Source organism: Melospiza melodia (assembly GCF_035770615.1).
Source record: "Melospiza melodia melodia isolate bMelMel2 chromosome 17 unlocalized genomic scaffold, bMelMel2.pri SUPER_17_unloc_1, whole genome shotgun sequence".
NCBI lineage: Eukaryota > Metazoa > Chordata > Aves > Passeriformes > Passerellidae > Melospiza > Melospiza melodia.
In genome coordinates, this window is record NW_026948502.1 from 428,132 (window position 1) to 448,835 (window position 20,704).

Genomic DNA, 20,704 nt, shown 5'->3' on the forward strand with positions numbered 1-20,704 from the left:
CATGGGGGGGGATGTCACACAGTGGCCCCGCCCCTCGAGGGTGTGGTCCCGCCCCAGCCCCGCCCCCTCCGCCCCCGCGGCCCCCTCCCGCTCATGCTGGACCCGGGACGGGCGCTCAGCGCTGCCGGGACCGGCCCCGGGACCGGTAAGAGCCCCCAAACCCCTCCGAGACCCCCGTGCCCCCGCCCCGAGGATTCCCTCACCCCCGGGACCCCCCCGGGACCCCCGAATTGGGGAGGGGGGCTCAGAACGGGACCCCCGGAGCGGCCCCAAGCGCGCGGAGGGGTCTGGGGGGGTTTGGGGGCGTCTCGGGGGGGGCCCCAAGGGTGGGGGGGTCCCCATGGTTGGGGGGGGGGGTTTAAGTTCCACCCCCACGGGTGGGGGTCCCCCCGGCTGTCCCCCCCCCCTCAATGTCCCTGCCCAGCTGTTTCGGCCACGCCAACATCTGGCTCGCAGCTGGCGGGGGGCGGGGGGGGGGGTCCTGTCCCTGTGGGGGGGTCCCCAAAGCCCCGAAGGTCCCCAAAATCCCGGCGGTGACAGCGCCCGGCCGGGGGTCCCTGTCCCCGTGTCCCCCCACGCGCGTGTCCGGTCTCGGGGGTCTCTGGGGGGGCTCTGGGGGGTCTGGGGGGGTCTCGGGAGCCCCTCCCGGCCCCGGCGGGCGCCGCCCCCGCGGCTAAACCCGGCTCTAAGCTCGGCTTTGTCCGCGCTGATCCAATTTGCTCCGGGATATTTCGGGATCGAGGCGGCCCCGGTGACCCCCCCGCCGCCCCCTCCCCCTCAGGGGGCGGGGGTCCCGGGGGGATCCCGGGGGGTCCGGGGATGGATCCCGGGCGGATTCCAGGGGATGGATCTCGGGGATGATCCCGGTGGATGATCCCGGGGCGGCACCCCCGGCTCAGGATCCCGGCGCGACTCCCCGGGGTAGGACCCCGGTCCCGGTCCCAGTTCGGGATCCCGGGGCAATTGCCGGTGCTGGATCCCAGCTCAGGATCCCGGGGCAATTCCCAGTCCCGGTCCCGGGGGCAATTCCCGGTTCAGGGTCCCGGGGCAATTCCCGAAGTAATTCTCGGGCCAATTCCCGGCTCGGGATCCCGGGGGCAGTTCCCAGTTTGGGGTCCCGGTTTGAGATCCCGGTTTGGGATCCCGGTTTGAGATCCCGGTTTGGGATCCCGGTGCCGTTCCTGGGGCCGTTCCCAGTTTGGGATCCCGGTTTAGGGTCCCGGTTTGGGATCTCGGGGCCGTTCCTGCGGCCGTTCCCGGTTTGGGATCCCGGTTTGAGATTCCGGGACAGTTCCCAGTTTGGGGTCCCGGTTTGAGATCCCGGTTTGGGATCCCGGTTTGAGATCCCGGCTTGGGATCCCGCGGCCGTTCCTGGGGCCATTCCCGGTTTGGGATCCCGGTCTGCCATTCCCGGGGGTCCCGCCGCCCCCGGCCCCGCCCGTTCCCCCCGCTGGCTCCGCCCGGGCCGCTCCGAGCCGGGGGCGGGCGGCCGAGGGGAAGGGGAAGCGGCGGATGCTCCTTGCCGGTTCCGACCGGCACCGGCGGCTCCCACCGGCACCGGTACGAGGCTCCGGGGGTGGCCCGGAGCGGTCCTGGGGGGGTCCCGGGGGCGGCGGGAGCCTGGGGCGGTGTCCCGGCACCGGGCGCGGCTGCGCGAGGCACCGGGCGGTGGCGGGACGGGAACGGGGGCTCCGGGACGGCACCGGGACGGGAGCGGGGCACTTCTGGTACCGGGACGGGACCGGGACGGCTCCGGGACGGGACCGGGGAGTCTCCGGGGCAGCTCCGGGACGGGGACGGGACCGGAGGAGCTCCGGGACGGCACCGGGACGGGAGCGGGGCAGTTCTGGTACCGGGACCGCTCCAGGACGGCACCGGGGGAGCTCCGGTACCAGAACGGCACCAGGGAGGCTCCGGGACTGCACCAGGACGGGCGGGCACCGGGACGGGACCGACGCCGGTACCGGGACGGCTCCGGGGCTCTTTCCCCCGCTCCGGCCCTCGGTCCCGTCCGAACTCTCGGGAGTCCCGCAACGGGAGGAACGGGGGGGGCGGGAGCGGGGGGAGCCCTAACCGGGGGTCCCGAAATCTGGGGACCGGGGGTGAGGGAGGACACGGGGACCCGGCGGTGACATCCCCGCTGTCCCTCCCCCCCGGAGTGTCTGTCACCTCCTGCCACCACCCGGTGTCACCTCCTGCCACCCCAGTGAGTGACACCCCTCTGGCCCTGGGTGACACCTGGGTGTGACAAACGGGGTGTGACACCGGCTGTCCCCCCAGGGTGTACCTGGTGGCACAGAGGTGACAATGGGGTGACACTGCCATCCTCAGGAGCCATGTCCCTAGCCTTGGGTCACCCCAGGGTTTCCTTGGTGGTACAAAGGTGACATTTCTGTCCCCAGGAGCCATGTCCTGGAGGCACTGAGCCTTGGGGGACCCCGAGGTGTCCTTGGTGACAATGAGGTGACATTTCCGTCCCCAGGAGCCATGTCCCGGCGGCGCTGAGCCTCGTCCTCCTCTCTGCCCCCCGCCACCGCCATGGGGAGCATCTACAAGGAATATTGGAACCGCGACAAGATCCGCGAGCACTACAACTTCACCAAGGGCGACGGGGGCGAGGCCGCGGCGCCCTCGCGCTGGGTGGGCTCCGTGCTCATCGTCGTGCTCTGCTGCTTCATCGTGCTGGAGAACCTGCTGGTGCTGGTGTCCATCTGCCGCAACAAGCGCCTGCACCTGGCCATGTACATCTTCATCGGCAACCTGGCGGCCTCGGACCTGCTGGCGGGCGCGGCCTTCATGGCCAACACGCTGCTGTCGGGCAGCACCACCTTCAGCCTGACGCCCGTGCAGTGGTTCGTGCGCGAGGGCACGGCCTTCGCCACGCTGGCGGCCTCGGTGTTCAGCCTGCTGGCCATCGCCATCGAGCGGCACGTGGCCATCACCAAGGTGAAGGTGTACAGCAGCGACAAGAGCTGCCGCATGGTGCTGCTCATCGGCGCCTGCTGGGTGATCGCCGGCGCCGTCGGCAGCCTGCCCATCATGGGCTGGAACTGCATCAGCGACCTGGGCGACTGCTCCACCGTGCTGCCGCTCTACTCCAAGCGCTACGTGCTCTTCGTCACCACCATCTTCACGCTCATCCTCATGGCCATCGTGGGGCTCTACACGCGCATCTACTGCATCGTGCGCTCCAGCCACGCCGAGATCGCCTCGGCGCAGACACTGGCGCTGCTCAAGACTGTCACCATCGTGCTGGGCGCCTTCATCGTCTGCTGGCTGCCCGCCTTCATCATCCTCCTGATGGACGCCTCGTGCCCCGTGCGCGCCTGCCGCGTGCTCTACAGCGCCAATTATTTCTTCGCCTTCGCCACGCTCAACTCGGCGGCCAACCCGGTGATCTACATGCTGCGCAGCAAGGACATGCGCGGCGAGTTCCTGCGCGTGCTCTGCTGCTGCGGCCGCGCCCGGGGCCGCGGGCAGCCCCCCGGCCGGGCGGGGGTCCCGCTGCGCACGTCCAGCTCGCTGGACAGGGCTCCGGCCGGCCCGGCCACTGAGCTGCCCACGGCGCCGCTGACCCGCGAGTGCACCACGTCTGTGTGAGGGTGGGAGCGGGGTGGAGGTGACCATGGGGGGATTGGGGGGGTTTGTGGGTAGGGGAGTGCAGTGAGGGGTCGGGGGGTGCGACATGGACACCCCATGGCTGCCCCGTGGTCACCCCATGGTCACTCCTTGGACACCCCATGGACTCCCCAGGGACGCCCCATGACTTCATGGACACCCCATGGTCACTCCTTGGACACCCCATGGACACCCCATGGTCTCCCCATGGACGCCCCATGGCTTAATGGACATCCCATGGACACCCCATGGACATCCTGTGGACACCCTGTGGACACCCCACAGCCTCAAGGCCACCCTGTGGATAATTCATGGACACCCCATGGCCTTGTGTACACCCCATGGACACCCCATAGACACCCCATGGCCACCTTAGGGACACGCTATGGCCACCTCAAGGTCACCCCATGGCCACCCTGGGGCCACTCCATGGCCCCACAGCCACTCTGTGGATACTCCATGGACACCCCATGGCCTCGTGGACACCCCAAGGCCACCCTAAGGCCACCCTGGAGCCACTGCACGGCCACCCCAAGGCCCCACAGCCTCGTGGACACCCCACGGCCACCCCATGGCTGCCCCAGGGCCGCCCCATGGTACGAGCGGTGCGGTTCCTCGCGGTTCCCCCGCGTTTCCCCAGGTACGGATACATACCTGGCCCCCCCCCCAGGGCCGTCCCCATTGTCCCCATCGTTGTCCCCGCAGGCGCTCCGTGTGCCCGGACACGCGTGGGGCCCTTCCCACGCCCTGCCCGAGCCCCGGGGCCGCCGCCGGACCTGTCGGGCGAGTCCCGGGGCCCCTCCCGGCCCGTGGGCGGCTCCCGCCGCGTTCCCACCGGGACAGGCCGGGATAACCCCGGGGGGTGCTCCAGGGACCCCCGAAATCCGGGATTTTCCCCCGCGCTGGTGCGCGGGGCCGGGGGCTCATCCCAGTGCGGCCGGATCCGCCGGGAGCGCCCCCGAAATCCCCGGGATTTACCCCAAAATCCTCCTCCCGTTGTATTAAACGATTTTTTTTTTTTCCAGCTGCTTCTGCGTCTTTCCCCAAATTTTGGTGTGTGGGGGGAATTTTCCCGGTGGGAATTTGGGAAAATTGAGCGTCTCAGGTGGGTCTGGGCACAAGGGGGGACACCTGGAGACCACTCCCCTGTCCCGAGCGCAGCGCTTTGTCACTTTGTCATCTCACATCCCCCAAAAACCCCGTTTTGTCCCCATTCATTTCCTCCCTGCCGGGGGAAGAGGAAACGCGGGGGGCGGTTTCGTTTCCTGCCCCCCATCCCCGCGGGGACGGCGCCGTCGCGGTGTCCCCGCCGTGACCCGGCGCCTTTGGGGACAGGGAATTCCCGCCTTTGGGGGCACGGTGGCACCGCGGGGCTGTCACCGCCGGGGTGGCCCTGGGTGACACCCAGGGGTGGCCGTGGCGCGGCAAACGTGACAGCGTCTGTCACCCCGGGGTGGCCAGAGGTGACAACGGCTGCCACCACCCTCGGGGTGGCCAAAGGTGACAACGGCTGCCACCACCCTCGGGGACAAGGTGGCAGCAGGTGCAACCCCGGGGTAGCCGCAGCGAGACAGGGCTGTCCCTCTCCATCCCCTCGGGATTCCCATGGGGACAGACCCGAAGGTGTCGCCCCTCCCAAATTTTGGGGTGTCATCCCCTTGGCAATGTCCCCTCAGTGTCTCCCTCCCAAATTTTGGGGTGTCCCCTCCCTCCTGCCCCGCCACCCCCAAGATGGCGCCGGGGCGACCCCTCGCGGCCCCACGCGCCCGCGTAGTCGCGCCGAGTAACGTCACGCTCACACGCCACACCCGAGATGGCGCCCGGCCGCCTTGGAGAACGGCGGTTTGACCTTCCCAACAAGGCTGCGCGGCCGCAACGGCTTAGGCGCAGATGAGTGACGTCATAGAGGAGGCGGGGCGGCCTGAAAGGGGCCATGACCGCGCGGGGGCCGCGGCCGCCGCCAGGGCCGGAGCGGGGCGAGACCGGCAGCCGGTGAGGGGGGGCCGGGGGGTCCCGGGGGGGGCTTCACCGGCTCTGGGGGGGGCCCGGGGGGCTTTACCGGTTCTGGGGGTCCGGGGGGAGCGAAGGTTTTGGGGGGGGGCGGGTCTGAGGGCAGTGGGGGGGGGAGCGCGCAGAGGGGACCGAGAGGCGGGGGGGGAAGCAACGGGGCCTGGGGGGGCAATAACGGCCCGGGAGGGGCAATAACGGCACAGGAGGGGGCAATAACGGCATGGGAGGGGCAATAACGGCTTTGGAGGGGCAATTCATGGGCAGGCAGTTAGGATGCGAGGGGTAAATGAGTAATGAGAAGGTAATAACAGCCTGGGGGGGGGGGGCAATAAGGGCCTGTGGGGGGGGGTAATTTGTGAGGGAGCAATTAAGATGTGAGGGGGGAAATTACCTCGTGGCGGGGTAATAACGGCCCCGGGAGGGGCAATAACGGTTGTGGGGGCAATAGGGGCCTGGGGGAGCAAAAAAGATAAGGGGGGGCAATAAAGATGGGGGGGCAATAAAGACCGGGGGAAAATAAAGAAAGTGGGGCAATAAAGACCGGGGGAAAATAAAGAAAGTGGGGCAATAGAATGGGGGGCAGTAAAGATAACGGGGCAATAAAGATAAAGTGGGGCAATAAAGATGAGGGTGTGGGCATTACACCATGAGGGGGCAATAAAGTTTGGGAGGGGGGCAATAAAACCCCAGAGGGGGGTAATTTGGGGAGGGCTGTTGGGGACAACGAGGGGGGCAGTTGTCACCTGGGGGTGTCACCAGGCCCCGGGGGGGGGTGACACGTGCCAGCTGTCGCCTGCCTGGGGCGTCCTTGGGAAGGACAGGGGGACACCGGGGACGGCGGCAGGGTGACAGCGGGGACACAGCAGGGCCTGGCCCGGTGGTGGCACTGATGGGGTGACAACAGGGACGGGTGACAGCGCCTGGTGGCCTTGGCACGGTGTCACAAGGCGACGGTTCCTGTCCCCAAGGGAGAGGACGCCAGTGTCCCCTTGGGCCACTGGCTGTCCCTGAGTGCTTTGGGGACACCTGGCCTGGGAGACGGCACCTGGGTGTCACCCACTTGTCACTGATTGTTCCTCAGTGCCACCACGTGTCACCGACTGCTCCTTTTTCCTGTTTTGTCCCGTTTTTCCCCATTTTTCCTGTTTTCCCGGTTTCTGGCAGGATTTTGGATGGGCCCAGCCCCCCCCGGCCATGGGGCAGAGCGAGTCGCAGCAGGAGGCCGAGGTGGGACCCGTCCCTGTCACCCTGGTGTCCCCAGGGTTGGGGACACAGGGAGGGCTCAGCTGTCCCTTGTCCCCAGGGTTGGGGACACAGGGAGGGCTCAGCTGTCCTTTGTCCCCGCAGGGCTCGGTGCTGAGGGGGCTCCTGGCCGTCTTCAGCCGGGAGCGGCTCCCGACGCATGTGGTGAGCTCCATGTCCCTGTGTCCCCATGTCACCAGTGTCCCCAGGGACAGTGTCCCCGTATCCCTGTGTCCCCAGTGTCCCCATGTCCCCACTGCTGCTCAGCACGCCCTGAGGGGACACAGCCTTGTCCCCTGGGGACACATCCCGGTCCCCAACACAGCCACACCCCTCCCACCCTGGCAGCGCCACCCCCTGTGCTTGTCCCCATCCCTTGGGGACATTGGGGACAAGATGGTGACAGTCTGGGGACACACCTGTCCCTCCGCAGGTGCTGGGCACCCTCCTGACCCTCTGCGTCACCGTCATGGCCGTGGCCGTGGTGGGCTGGTGGCTGCGCCACAAGAGTGAGTGACAAGGGACAAGTGCCACCCCTGGGCTGGCCCTGGGGACAGGGGTGACAGCGCTGTCCTCTCACGGTGTCCCCTCCTGTGTGTCCCCAGAGGTGCCCGCACAGGAGCCACCACGCTACCGCTTCCGCAAGAGGGACAAGGTCCTGTTCTACAGCCGCAAGATCATGCGTAAGGTGACCCTCAGGTGGCACTGGGGGTGGCACCGGGGTGGCACTGGGGGTGGCTCTGTGCCTAAGGTGACCCTCAGGTGACCCTCAGGTGGCACCGGGGGTGGCACCCCTGCAGTGACACGGTGTCCCTGTCCCCGCTCTGCCAGGTGTCCCAGTCCACGTCATCGCTGGTGGATGTCACCCCGGCCAGTGGCACCGCGCGGCCCCGCACCCGCAAGAAGCTCAAGATGCTCAGCATCGCCAAGAAGTGAGCGGGCAGCGGGGCCGGGATCTGCGTGTGGGGCTGGGATCAGTCTGTGGGATCTGTCTGTGGGGTCGGGATCTGTCCCCATGTCCCTGCAGTGTCCCTGCTGTCCCCGTGGCACTGTCCCCACACTGTCCCCAGGGTCTCGGCCAGCTTCCTGCGCATCCAGAAGGAGCCGCCCACGCTGCAGCTGAAGGAGCCGCCGCCCTCGGTGCTGGAGGCCGACCTGACCGAGTTCGATGTGGCCTCGTCTCACCTGCCCTCCGAGGTGCTCTACATGCTCAAGAACGTCCGGTGAGCGGGGCCGGGGTCTGTCCGTGGGGCTGGGGTCTGTCCTTGGGCATCAGGGTCCATTGATGGGACTGGGATCCATTTACGGGGTTGGGATCTGTTTATGGGGTTGGAATCCATTGATGGTATTGGGATCCATTTGTGGGGTTGGGATGTTCCCCTGTCCCTGTGGTGTCCCTGCTGTCCCTGCAGTGTCCCCATGTCCCTGCAGTCCCTGCAGGGTCCCCGTGTCCCCCTGGTGACCTGGCTGTCCCCGCAGGGTGCTGGGGCACTTTGAGAAGCTGCTGTTCCTGGAGCTGTGCAAGCACATGGTGTTCCAGCAGTGCCAGCAGGGCGAGGACGTGTTCCGCCCTGGCCAGCCCGACAGCAGCATCTACGTCCTGCAGGAGGGCAAGCTGGAGCTGCTGCTCACCGAGGCGGTGAGGAACACCTGGGGACACGGGGGACAACTGGGGGACAGCCTACGGCCAGCCAGGGATATCCAGGAGATAGCCAAGGACATCTGGGGGCAGCCAGGGGACACCTGGGACACCCAGGGACATCTGGGAGACACCCTAGGGACAGCCAGGGACACACAGGGGACACCTGGGGACACCCAAGAGCACCTGGGGGACACCAGACACAGTCAGGGACACCCCAGGGGCATTCAAGGACACACCCTGGAGACACCCTGGAGACACTCAGAGACAGCTGGGGACACCCTGGAGACACCCCAAGGACATTCAGAGACACACCAAGGACACCTCAAGAACATTCAAGGACACACAGGGAACAGGCAGGGGACACTCTTGGAGACCCAAGGGACACCTGAGGACATGGGCTGTGTCTCAGCAGGATGGGAAGGAGACGGTGATGAAGGAGGTGTTCCCTGGGGATAGCGTCCACAGCCTGCTCAGCATCCTCGACGTCATCACGGTACCAGCCATGTCCCCAAAGCCTTGGGGACATCGCGGGGGCTGTCCCCAAACACTGCCATGCCCAGCTGGCATGTCCCCATACCCCCCTAAGCTCAGTGGGTGACTGTCCCCAGCCTGCCCAAGCTGTCCCCAAAGCCCTCCAACGCAATTGTGGCCATCCCAAAGCCAACCACGACTGTCCCCAAGTGTCACCAACTGTCCCCAAACTCCTCCAGCCCAACTGTGGCCACCCCAAACAAAACCCCAGTGCCACCCCTGCCCTTGCCCAGTCCCCACGTGTCCCCAGGTGTCCCCTGACGCCGCGGTGTCCCCAGGGCCACCAGCGGCCGTACCGCACGGTGTGTGCCCGCGCCGCCGAGGACTCCACAGTGCTGCGCCTGCCGGTCGAGGCCTTCTCAGCCGTCTTTGAGAAGTACCCCGAGAGCCTGGTCAGGGTGGTGCAGGTGAGCTGGGCTCCGGGGGACCCCCGGGAGGGCCCTTGGGGTGGCAGGGGACCCACGGTGGCCTCGTGTCCCCCTGCAGATCATCATGGTGCGGCTGCAGCGCGTCACCTTCCTGGCCCTGCACAACTACCTGGGCTTGACCAACGAGCTCTTCAGCCACGTGAGTTCAGGCTGAAATTTGGGGGGTCCTGGGCTGGGTCAGCTCCCTCCGATGTTCCCCCAGCCCCTCTGATGTCCGTCTGTCCCCAAACCTGCAGGACATGCAGCCCCTGCGGCTCTTCCATCAGCCCGGCCACGCCGCCCGCACCAGCCCCGTCCGGCACAGCAAGCGCAGCCTGGGCAGCACCGACGAGGGCCGGGACACTGGTGAGGCCCCAGGAGGGTCCTGAGACTCCCACCCTGAGCATTTCTGGGGTCTCCATGCTCAGTTTTGGGGGATCTCATCCTGCAGCTGAGCTGATGAAAGCCAATGGCCTGGAGACACCAGCACCGCCGCCGCTGCTGAGCCGCTGCATCTCCATGCCCGTGGACATCTCTGGTGGGTGCCAGCCCTCCCAGGGGTGTGGCTGTCACCCTGGGGTGGCTTTGTCCCCGTTTGGTGACCCCCGTGACCCCGCCCAGGCATCCAGAAGGCTCCGCGCTCCGACTTCGACATGGCCTACGAGCGCGGGCGCATCTCGGTGTCCCTGCAGGAGGACAGCACCGGTGCCTTCGGGCAGGTACGGGGGGGATCCGTGCGGAATCCCACGCCAAATCCCACCCAAATTTCCCCTAATTCCCACCCTGAATCCCACCCTAAATTCTCCCCTGCCAAATCCCACCCAATTCCCACCCTATTTCCCCCTAGTTCCCACCCTGAATCCCACCCCAAATCCCACCCAAAATGCCCCCCCAGATCCCCCCCCAGGTGTCTCAGGAGCCCAAGGAGCGCAAGTCTGTGACGCTGGAGGAGCAGCCCTCGGGGGTCTACCACTACAGCTCCTACGAGGAGGACACAGCCTCGGGGACAGGGATGGGGCCGGGGCCGGGGCCGTGTCCCTTCCAGGGCCACCAGACCAGCGACGTCTTCGAGGAGGCCAAGCGGGAGCTCATCAAGCTCATGAAGATCGAGGTGAGGGCTTTGATGGGTTCCTGGTGGGCTCCTGGTGGTCCCCCGTGGTGGTTTTAATCACCTTTATGGTGGTCCCCCATCACGTTGGGGTGGTCCCCATGACTTCAGGGTGGTCCCCAGTCATCGCTTTGTGGTGGGTTCCCATCTCCTCATGGTGGCCTCCATGGTCTCCTGGTCATTTTCTGTCCCCATGGCATCCTGGCCATCCCATCCCCTCGTGGTGACCCCACAATGGTCCTGTTCTCCTTTCCAGGACCCTTCTCTCCTCAACAACCGCGTCCTGCTCCACCACGCCAAGGGCGGCACGGTCATCGCCCGCCAGGGTGACCAGGTGGGTGCTGGGGACTCTCACCTTGTGGTGGGTCAGAACAACCCCAGAACCAGAAGAACACACCATGGTGGTGCTGGTGGGACCTCCCAGGTGACAGGGGACATTTCTGGCAGGACGTGAGCCTGCACTTTGTGCTCTGGGGGTGCCTGCACGTGTACCAGCGCATGATCGACAAGGAGGAGGACGTGTGCCTGTTCCTGACACAGCCTGGACAGCTGGTGGGACAGCTGGCTGTGCTCACTGGAGAACCCCTCATCTTCACCATCAAGGCCAACCGTGACTGCACCTTCCTCAAGATCTCCAAGTCTGACTTCTACGAGTGAGTCCGTGTCCTTTGGTGTCCTCGGGGAGCCACCAGGATCTGGTGTGGGTGCGTCCCCATCATCTCGTGGTGGATCTCCATTGCTTTGCGGTGCTCGCTGTGACCTTGGGGATCCCACATCTCTTTGGGGTGGTTCCCCATCACTTTGGGGTGGTCCCAAATCTCTTTGGGATGGTTGCACCACCAGAACATCTCCTCAGTAAATGTTCCCAGTCCCATGGTGGAATTTTGGGATGTCCTGAGCAAGGCCACCATGATGCTGGTAGTTCCCCTCCTCCCTGGGGTTCTCTGTGGGTTTCCCCACCTCAGAGGGGACATTCTGGGGTCCCCACGGTGCCCTGTCCCCCCCAGGATCATGCGGGAGCAGCCCAGCGTGGTGCTGAGCGTGGCCCACACCGTGGCCGCCCGCATGTCGCCCTTCGTGCGCCAGATGGACTTTGCCATCGACTGGATGGCCGTGGAGGCCGGCCGGGCACTCTACAGGTGAGTGACCACTCCCAGGTATCCACCTGGGCTCGGGGAGGGCCACCAGGGGTGCCACAGGCACTGCTGTCCCCAGGCAGGGGGACAAGTCGGACTGCACCTACATCGTGCTCAACGGGCGGCTGCGCTCGGTCATCCAGAAGGGTAGCGGCAAGAAGGAGCTGGTGGGCGAGTATGGCCGCGGTGACCTCGTGGGCGTGGTGAGTGTCACCCTGGGGACACCCTGGGGACAGCGGTGACACGTCCTCGGGTGGCTCCATGGCCTGGTCCTGCAGGTGGAGGCGCTGACGCGGCAGCCCCGGGCCACCACGGTGCACGCGGTGAGGGACACGGAGCTGGCCAAGCTGCCCGAGGGGACCCTCAACAACATCAAGCGCCGATACCCACAGGTACCCCCGGGGGTCCCTCAGGGGTGTCCTCGTGTCCCCATGGCCTGGCTGGTGGCTGTGACTCTAATTAAAACCAACTTCAGTTAAGGAGTTAATGAAGGTGTTGGAGGAGGATAGTGGAGGAAGGGGTGGTAGCACCTGAGGTCTCCAAGGACAGGCAGTGGTGGTGGCACCTAAAGACTGCTGTAGAACACTAGTCTGGGGCGTTGAGTCTCTGCCACGTCTGATGGCCATCCTTGTCCTTGTCCCCACAGGTGGTCACCCGCCTCATCCACCTCCTGAGCCAGAAGATCTTGGGGAACCTCCAGCAGCTCCGCGGGCCCTTCACAGGTAGGACCTGGGGACAACAGGGTGGCCTCTGCGGGGCTGGTGGCCGTCACCAGAGCAGTGTGTCCACTCCTCTGTGTCCACCCAGGGCCTGGCCTGGGCACCTCCAGCTCGGAGCCCATCAACCCCACCAGCAACCTGTCCACGGTGGCCGTGCTGCCTGTGTGTGACGAGGTGCCCATGGCGGCCTTCACGCTGGAGCTGCAGCACGCGCTCAATGCCATTGGTGAGTGACCACGGGACACTGACCACGGCAGTGACCATCGGGTTGTGGCACCCTGGTGACCTGGGGTGGTGATGGTCGCAGCCCCACAGGATGGTCTTGGCTGTGGTGGGCACCATGAGAGTGATGATGGCATGGTGGCAGCCATGGCACGGTGACCAAAACTTGATGGCGTGATGGTGACCGCAGCATGGTGGTGACTATAGCTCCATGGCATGGTGACCACAGCACAATAGTGACCATGGCATGGTGGTGACCATGGCCTGGAGATGACCACATCCCCACCTCCACAGGCCCCACGCTGCTCCTCACCAGCGACATCATCCGCGCCCGCCTGGGCTCCTCAGCTCTGGAGAGGTAATGAGGCTGGTCAGCGGCATGGCCACGTCCCCCAGGCCACCGCTGACCACTCTGTGCCCCCGGGCAGCATCCAGGAGTACCGGCTGTCCGGCTGGCTGGCGCAGCAGGAGGACCTGCACCGCATCGTGCTCTACCAGACGGACTGCACGCTGACCCCCTGGACGCTGCGCTGCATCCGCCAGGCCGACTGCGTGCTCATCGTGGGGCTGGGTGACCAGGAGCCGGCCCTGGGAGAGGTGGGACAGGGACAGGGACATGGCGGTGGGACACAGGAACGTGGGATATTGGGACAGGGGGACATGGGGACACATAGGGACACATGGGGACATGTCCCATCTCTGGGGGTGTCCCAGCGCTCAGGGGGTGATGCAGCCTGGTGCTGGTGCCCCCCCAGCTGGAGCAGATGCTGGAGAACACTGCGGTGCGGGCACTGAAGCAGCTGGTGCTGCTGCACCGCGAGGACGGCACCGGCCCGGCGCGCACGGTCGAGTGGCTCAACATGCGCACCTGGTGCTCGGGCCACCTGCACCTCCGCTGCCCCCGCCGCGTCTTCTCGCGCCGCAGCCCAACCAAGCTGGTGAGTGTCCCCTCCCCTGGCCGCCAGCCCCTCCCCAGGGGTGGCCGCTGTCACTGTCACCCACTCTGTCCCCGCCCTGCAGCGGGAGATGTACGAGAAGGTGTTTGAGAAGAGCGCCGACCGGCACAGCGACTTCTCGCGCCTGGCGCGCGTCCTGACCGGCAACACCATCGCCCTGGTGCTGGGTGGCGGCGGCGCCAGGTGGGGGCACCCTGTCCCCGCGTCCCCCTGTCCTGTGTCCCTGTCCCCATATCCCATGTCTGCATATCCCCATGTCCCCATTGTCTGTGTCCCCCTGTCCACATGGTCTGTGTCCTTGTCCCCATGTCCCATGTCCCTGTGTCTCCATGTCTCCATATCCCCCATCCCCATATCCCTGTATCCCGTGTCCCCATGTCCCCCGTGTCCCCAGGCCCTCCTCCCAGCCCCACAGTGCCCACAGCCCCTGATTTATCCCGGTTTTCCCTGCACTCTCCCCGGCAGGGGCTGCTCGCACATCGGGGTCATCAAGGCCATGGAGGAGTCGGGGATCCCCATCGACCTCGTGGGGGGCACCTCCATCGGCGCCTTCATCGGTGCGCTCTACGCCGAGGAGCGCAGCGCCGTGCGCACCAAGCAGCGCGCCCGCGAGTGGGCCAGGGTGGGTCACAGGGACAGGGACATGGGAGTGGGCCAGGGTGGGTCACAGGGACAGGGACATGGCAGAGACAGGGACACGGCTGGGGGGGGACAGGGACAGGGACATGGGAGTGGGCCAGGGTGGGTGACAGGGACATGCCCACCCCAGGGACACCCTCAGCCTGTGCCCAGCTCTGCCCCGCTGGGTCTAACCTGGCCTCTTCCTGTTCTTCTTTCTCTTGCTCTTCTTCCTTCTCCTTTCCCTGCTCCTCCTCCTTCTTCCTCTGGTCTTCTCTTTTCCTGTTCCATTTTCTTTTCTTCTGCTTTTTCTGCTCTTCTTGCCTTTTTTTGATCTTTTTTCTTTGTCTTTTTCTCCTTTTTATTCCTCTTCCTTTTCTCCTCTTTTCTTTCTCCTTTTTCATTCTTTATCTTGTCCTTCTCTCCTTCCTCCTCCTCTTCTTTGTCCTTTTACATCTCCTTTTCCTTTTTCTCTTATTCCTTCTCCTCCTTTTCTTCCTCCTTCCTTTTTTTTCCCTTTTCCCGCTTTTTTTTTCAACTCCTCTTTTTGTCCTTACTCATCTCTCCTCTTTTTGCTCTTTGTCCTCCTTCATCTCCTTTCTCCTTCTCCTTCATCTCCTTCCTTCTCCTTCTTCTCCCTTTTCCTCCTCTTTCTTCATTTCCTTCCTGCTCCTTTTCTCTTTCTGTTTTTCCTCCTCCTCCTCCCCAGTGCATGAATTCTATTTTTGAGACCGTGCTGGACCTCACCTACCCCATCACCTCCATGTTCTCGGGCTCGGCCTTCAACGCCAGCATCAACCAAGTATTCCAGGACAAACAGATCGAGGTGTGTCCCCCTTGGATGTCCCCCCCGGCCCCCTCCCCGATGTCCCCATGGTGTCACCCAGCCCATGCCGTCCCTGCAGGACCTGTGGCTGCCCTACTTCAATGTCACCACGGACATCACGGCCTCGGCCATGCGGGTGCACACGGACGGTGAGAGCTCCCTGGGGACACGGCGGGGACACGGGGCAGGGGTGACCTCCTGAGCCACCAGGAGCTGCTGACCCCACCTTGGGGACATCAGCAGGGAGGGGAGGGGACAGCTGGGGCTGCACGAGGTGCTAACATCGCTGCTGACCACTAACCCCAGTAACCCCCTGTGCAGCATGGGGACATGGTGGTGGCAGTGGGGACATTGTGGTGGTGGTGGTGGGGACATCACAGTGGTGTTGGCAACGTGGTGGCGGTGGTGGGGACATGGTGATGGGGACACGGCGGTGGTGGTGGGACCATTGTGTTGGCTGCCCCTCGTCCTTGCCCGCTGCTGGAGCTCACCTGGGACATTGAGCCGTCCACAGCCACCCCGCTGCCTCTAACGCCCACTAATCCCCGCTGACCCCTCTAACCCAGCCCTCTCCCACACCGCTGGCTGTCCTTCTGTCCGTCTGTCCCTCCCCGCGGTCCCCGGTGGCCGTGACTGTGTCCTCTCCGTCCCCAGGCAGCCTCTGGCGCTACGTCCGAGCCAGTGCCTCCTATACCCCCTACCTGCCTCCGCTCTGCGACCCCAAGGACAGCCACTGGCTGGTGGACGGCTGCTATGTTAACAATGTCCCAGGTCAGCACCTCGCTCGCCGGGGCCACCCCCCAAAAAAACCACAAAAAACACCAAAAACCACCCCAAAACCACGTCCAGAGTGTCCACACCACCGGTCAGGGTGCGCCAGAGGGGTTCCTCTGCCCGCCACGGGGCCGACCCGTGGGGCGCAGATGATCCCGGCGCGGGCAGGGCGAGCGGCGAGGGCGGGTGCCGGTGCTGACGGCGTTTCCCGGTTCCGTTCCCGGTTTCCCGTCCCGCTCCGGCCGGCGCAGGCTCGCTCTGGCGCTACGTGCGCGCCAGCATGACCCTCTCGGGGTACCTGCCCCCGCTCTGCGACCCCAAGGACGGCAACCTCCTGATGGACGGGGGGTACATCAACAACCTGCCAGGCAAGTGTGGGGAGGACGGACGGACAGATGGACACAGCCAGGGCGGAGCGGGGACGCCTCTGGCTCGGTTTGGTGGCATCAATGGGCGAGAGATGGCCACCTCCTGTCTGGCAGTGGATATTTTCTGTGTTGGGTGGTTTTTCCAGAATGTTCCATGGTTTTTACATGGTCAGGATCCATCCGTCTTCCATCTTCTCCTGGTGGGTTTTCCAGGCAGCTTTCCAGAATGTTCCATGGATGTTCATGGTCAGGATCCATCCATCTTCCATCTTCTCCTGGTGGTTTTTCCATGCTGGGTGGTTTTCCAAAGCCTTCCATAGTTTTCCATGTGCAGCATCCACCCGTCTTTCTTTATCTCTTGACGCCTTTTCCCTGTTGGGTAGTTCTTCCAGAACACTCAGTGGATTTTCCTGGTCAGGATTCATCCATACATCTTCCACCATCTCCTGGTGCTTTTTCCATGCCAGGCAGTTTTTCCAGAACATTCCAGGTTTCTTCATGCACAGGATCTATCTTCCATCCCTCTTCCATCATCTCTTGATGTCTTCAGTGCTAGTCAGCTTCTTGGGGCATCTCCACCCTCTGTCACCTTCTGGTGTCACCTCCTGGTGTCACCTCTGGTGCTGGTCCCAGGTCCTTTCCTGGGCAGTTTCCATCCTTCCCCTAGCTCGGTCTCCATCCTGCGCTGGGTGAACTTGGTGACCTCCTGGGCTACCTTTGTCCATCTCCAGATGTCCTTTCCATCCTCCTTCACCTCCTTCCATCTCTTGATGTCCTCTCCAGGCCTCTTCTGGCCATTCTGTGTCACCTCTGGTGGCCTTGGGAGGTCACCCTTGTCCCCTCCACGTGCTGGGGATCTTCCTCCATCCTGCAGCCTCATTCCCACCACGTTGGGTGACTCTGGTGGCATCTTTGGGTCTGAAGCCACCTTCCTCCATCATCATCACCATCATCATCATCCCTCGGTGTCCCCCAGGACCTTCTCCATCCTCCTACCCCTCCGAGCTGTCTCCACCAGCTTGTCCCCTGGTGTCCCCTCCCCATGACACCTCGACCCTCCACCCCACCCCTGGTGCCCCCCGGCGCCGCTGACTGCCCAGTGTCCGTCTGTCCGTCCCGCAGCCGACATTGCGCGCAACATGGGCGCCAAGACGGTGATCGCCATTGACGTGGGCAGCCAGGACGAGACTGACCTGTGCAACTACGGCGACTCCCTGTCCGGATGGTGGCTGCTCTGGAAGCGCCTCAACCCCTGGGCCAAGAAGGTCAAGGTGAGACCGTGGGGTGGCCCTGGGGGACAGCGGGAGGTGGCACCAGGGGACATCGGGGACAGCGGGGGACAAGCTGGTGGAGATGGCTCAGGGTGGAGAAGGTGCTGGGGGACATCAAAGGATGGTGATGACGTGATGGTGACAATGAGGATGGTGAGGATGACCATCGTGATGATAACAATGATTACGATGATGATGATGATGATAATGACGATGATGACAATGACAATGATGATGATGATGACGAGGTGCCGGACGCGTCCTGAGTGTCCGGTCCCGGCAGGTGCCGGACATGGCGGAGATCCAGTCGCGCCTGGCCTACGTGTCCTGCGTGCGGCAGCTCGAGGTGGTCAAGTCCAGCTCTTACTGTGAGTACATCCGGCCACCCATTGACCGCTTCAAGACCATGGACTTCGGCAAGTTCGACGAGATCTACGTGAGTCTGGGCTGGGGATGGCTGGGGGGTGCTGGGCAGGGGGCTCCAGGTGTGGGTTGGGGTGCTTTGGTCACTGTTGGGGTTCTTTGGTGACTCTTGGGGTCCTTGGTCACTGTTGGGGTCTCTGGCCATCACTGGATATCCTTGACCATCCATTGAATGTTCTTGACCATCACTTGGGGGTCCTGATCATCACTTGAGGTGTCCTTGACCATTAATTGAGTAATTGAGTGCCCTGGTCATCACTTGTGTCCTGGTTGTCACTGGGGTGTTCTGGTCATCACTGGGGTGTCCTGGGCCACCTTGGGGGTGTCCAGGCCATTGCCCACTGCCCCCTGCCCCCAGGATGTGGGGTACCAGCATGGCAAGTTGGTGTTTGAGGGCTGGAGCCGCGGGGATGTCATCGAGAAGATGGTCCAGGACCGGCGCTCGGCCGACTTCTACGAGAGCAAACGCATGGACGTGAGCCTGGGGACACCTGGGGACACTGGGGACACGGGAGGGACATGGAGGATGGTGGCTTATAGGGGACTTGCCCTGGGCCAGCCGGGAGGGGCCACCCTAGCCTTGTCACTGTCCTTTGAAGGTGTCACCTCCTGAGTGACCTTCCTGTTCCTGCCACCCTGTTCCTGTCACCCTCCCTGCCACCTTTTGTGCCCCTGGTCCCTCTCCTGTCCCTCGCTTTGTCCCCTGCCCCGTTGGTGCCTTCTGTGTGCCCCCCCTGTCCCCTGCAGGTGCTCACCTGTCCCCCGTGGTGTCCCCTCAGGTGCTCACCTGTCCGAGCGCCGGTTTCACAGACCTGGCTGAGATCGTGTCACGCATCGAGCCCGCCAAGTCCCACCTGTCCGAGAACTACTGCGACGGTGACAGCGGGGACAGGGCGGGGACAGCCGGGACACCCTGGAGGGGTGGATTTGGGGCTGGGGGTGGAGATCTGAGGCTTGGGGGCTGGGACTCGGGTCTGGGGACTGGGGTTTGGGGCTGGGGTTTGGGTCTGGGGGCTGGGGTTTGGGGCTGGGATTTGGGTCTGGGGACTGGGGTTTGGGGCTGGGGTTTGGGGCTGGGGGCTGGGGTTTGGGGCTGGGATTTGGGTCTGGGGGCTGGGGTTTGGGACTGGGATTTGGGTCTGGGGGCTGGGGTTTGGGGCTGGGATTTGGGTCTGGGAGCTGGGGTTTGGGACTGGGGTTTGGGGCTGGGATTTGGGTCTGGGGGCTGGGGTTTGGGGCTGGGATTTGGGTCTGGGGGCTCACCTCCCCCCCCGCCCCCCCCAGAGGAGTCCGATTACCTGACCGAGTACGAGGACGAGGGCCCGGAGTCGCTGCGGGGCGAGGAGGACGCGGCCGAGTGGGGCAGCGCCGAGACCGTGAGTGACCCCAAAACCCGGGGGGACCCCAGAGAACAGGGGGGACCCCAAAATGGGCGAGGGAGGAACTCCAAAAGGGGTGTTTGGGGGTGCCAAGAGGGTCCTGGGCCCAGGTGTGGGGGTGGCACCATGGGGATCCCAAGAATGGGGTTTGGTAGTTTTGGGGTTGGGCTTTTGGGGTCCCAAGGGGGTCTGGTGGCCTTGGGGACAACCTGGACCCCGCAGGTGCTGTGTCCTGTCCCCACTCCAGTGTCCAGAAAACGTCCCTGTTGTGTCCCATTTTGTCCCCAGTGTCTCCCCAATGTCCCCACTGTCCCCCGTGTGTCCCCAGTGTCCTCACAGTGTCCCCAATGTCCCCCCAGGAGGAGGAGAAGTCCCTTCGGCACCGCCCGAGCACGGCCGAGAGCCCCTCGCCCCCCTCCGCAGACCCCGACAGCTTCTGAGGGACCCTCGATGTCCCCTCAGTGTCCCCTCCCCTGCCTGGGGGGCTCTGGGGGGACCCCCAATGTCCCTTATGTCCCCTCCCACCCCCCGGGGGTCCCTGCCCCGCCCCCCCGTTCTGGCACTTTCCCACGGGGCCCAGGACCCCCAATGTCCTCCCGGTGTCCCCCCCCTGCCTGGGGGGCCCCTGGGGGGATCCTTGATGTCCCCTCAGTGTCCCCAATGTCCCCACCCTAACTGGGGGACCCTGGGGTGACACGGGGGGTCTCGGGCCCCCAATGTCCTCTCAGTGTCCCCAGTGTCCCCTCCCCTGCCCAGGGGACCCTGGGGTGACACGGGGGGGTCTCGGGCCCCCAATGTCCCCTCAGTGTCCCCAATGTCCCCACCCTGCCCGGAGGACCCTGGGGTGACACGGGGGGTCTTGGGCCCCCCAATGTCCCCTCAGTGTCCCCAATGTCCCCACCCTGCCCGGAGGACCCTGGGGTGACATGGGGGGGGTCCCGGGACCCTCGATGTCCCCCCGGTGTCCCTAGTGTCCCCCTCCCCCTGCACTGTTGCACTGTCCCACCCCCCCGGCCGGCCACGGGGGGGCGCTGCTGTAAATTTTCAATTTTTGTTGTTTTTTTTTTTTTTTTTTTTAACGGTTCTTACGGAAATCCAGGCCGGCTGGATGGGAATTGGTTAATTATCGGTTAATTATTGATTAATTATTGGTTAATTATTGATTGATTGATGGAGTCTCATTACACCAGTGTGGGAATTTCAAAATAAAAGCTGCTGGTGGTGATGGGGGGATGGGACTGGGAACAAGGCTGGGAACTGGGAATGGGAAAAATGGGAATGGGATTGGGAACTGGGAATGGGAACTGGGAACAGGACTGGGAAAAGGTGTGGGACACCTCCTTGCTTCCTATTGGCCTTGCTGCCTGTCACTCAGGGCTCTCAGTAAATTCCCAATTTCTGTATTTCATTCCCGGTATTTGGGAATTTTGGTCCACAGCCCCTAAATCCACAAT

General features: G+C 64.5%; 2 protein-coding genes across 3 annotated transcripts; both read left to right on the plus strand.

Moving 5' to 3' along the window:
• The first annotated feature begins 2,499 nt into the window (after positions 1-2,499).
• S1PR2 (sphingosine-1-phosphate receptor 2) lies at positions 2,500-3,600 on the plus strand. Its single transcript, XM_063181929.1, has one exon. It carries the CDS (start codon positions 2,539-2,541, stop codon positions 3,598-3,600), a length of 1,062 nt encoding a protein of 353 aa, XP_063037999.1. The 5' UTR covers positions 2,500-2,538.
• Positions 3,601-5,537: 1,937 nt separating this feature from the next.
• On the plus strand, positions 5,538-20,417 carry PNPLA6 (patatin like phospholipase domain containing 6). Of its 2 annotated transcripts, none has more exons than XM_063181906.1 (36): positions 5,538-5,610; positions 6,793-6,855; positions 6,976-7,035; positions 7,304-7,379; positions 7,476-7,558; positions 7,702-7,802; positions 7,941-8,093; positions 8,350-8,509; positions 8,925-9,005; positions 9,322-9,450; positions 9,530-9,610; positions 9,708-9,816; positions 9,902-9,988; positions 10,072-10,169; positions 10,346-10,561; positions 10,815-10,892; positions 11,006-11,211; positions 11,566-11,697; positions 11,774-11,897; positions 11,973-12,086; positions 12,341-12,416; positions 12,502-12,639; positions 12,930-12,993; positions 13,064-13,232; positions 13,391-13,573; positions 13,656-13,774; positions 14,057-14,213; positions 14,919-15,035; positions 15,115-15,184; positions 15,690-15,806; positions 17,300-17,448; positions 17,732-17,884; positions 18,230-18,346; positions 18,651-18,747; positions 19,156-19,247; positions 19,610-20,417. In XM_063181906.1, exons 2-36 carry the CDS (start codon positions 6,823-6,825, stop codon positions 19,688-19,690), a joined length of 4,020 nt encoding a protein of 1,339 aa, XP_063037976.1. In that variant the 5' UTR covers positions 5,538-5,610; positions 6,793-6,822; the 3' UTR covers positions 19,691-20,417. The 2 variants fall into 2 exon arrangements, with proteins under 2 accessions (XP_063037976.1, XP_063037975.1); XM_063181905.1 differs by lacking the exon at positions 15,690-15,806 and adding an exon at positions 16,061-16,177.
• The last annotated feature ends 287 nt before the right edge of the window (positions 20,418-20,704 follow it).

What these genes read in the sequence shown, in the direction of transcription:
- S1PR2 (XM_063181929.1), top strand. Translation starts at nt 2,539, where the DNA reads ATGGGGAGCATCTACAAGGAATATTGGAACCGCGACAAGATCCGCGAG.
- PNPLA6 (XM_063181906.1), top strand. Translation starts at nt 6,823, where the DNA reads ATGGGGCAGAGCGAGTCGCAGCAGGAGGCCGAG. An exon ending in GCCGCAGCCCAACCAAGCTG is followed by an intron (nt 13,574 to 13,655) that starts GTGAGTGTCCCC and finishes CCCGCCCTGCAG; the next exon opens with CGGGAGATGTACGAGAAGGT. An exon ending in CCTGGGCCAAGAAGGTCAAG is followed by an intron (nt 17,449 to 17,731) that starts GTGAGACCGTGG and finishes CGGTCCCGGCAG; the next exon opens with GTGCCGGACATGGCGGAGAT.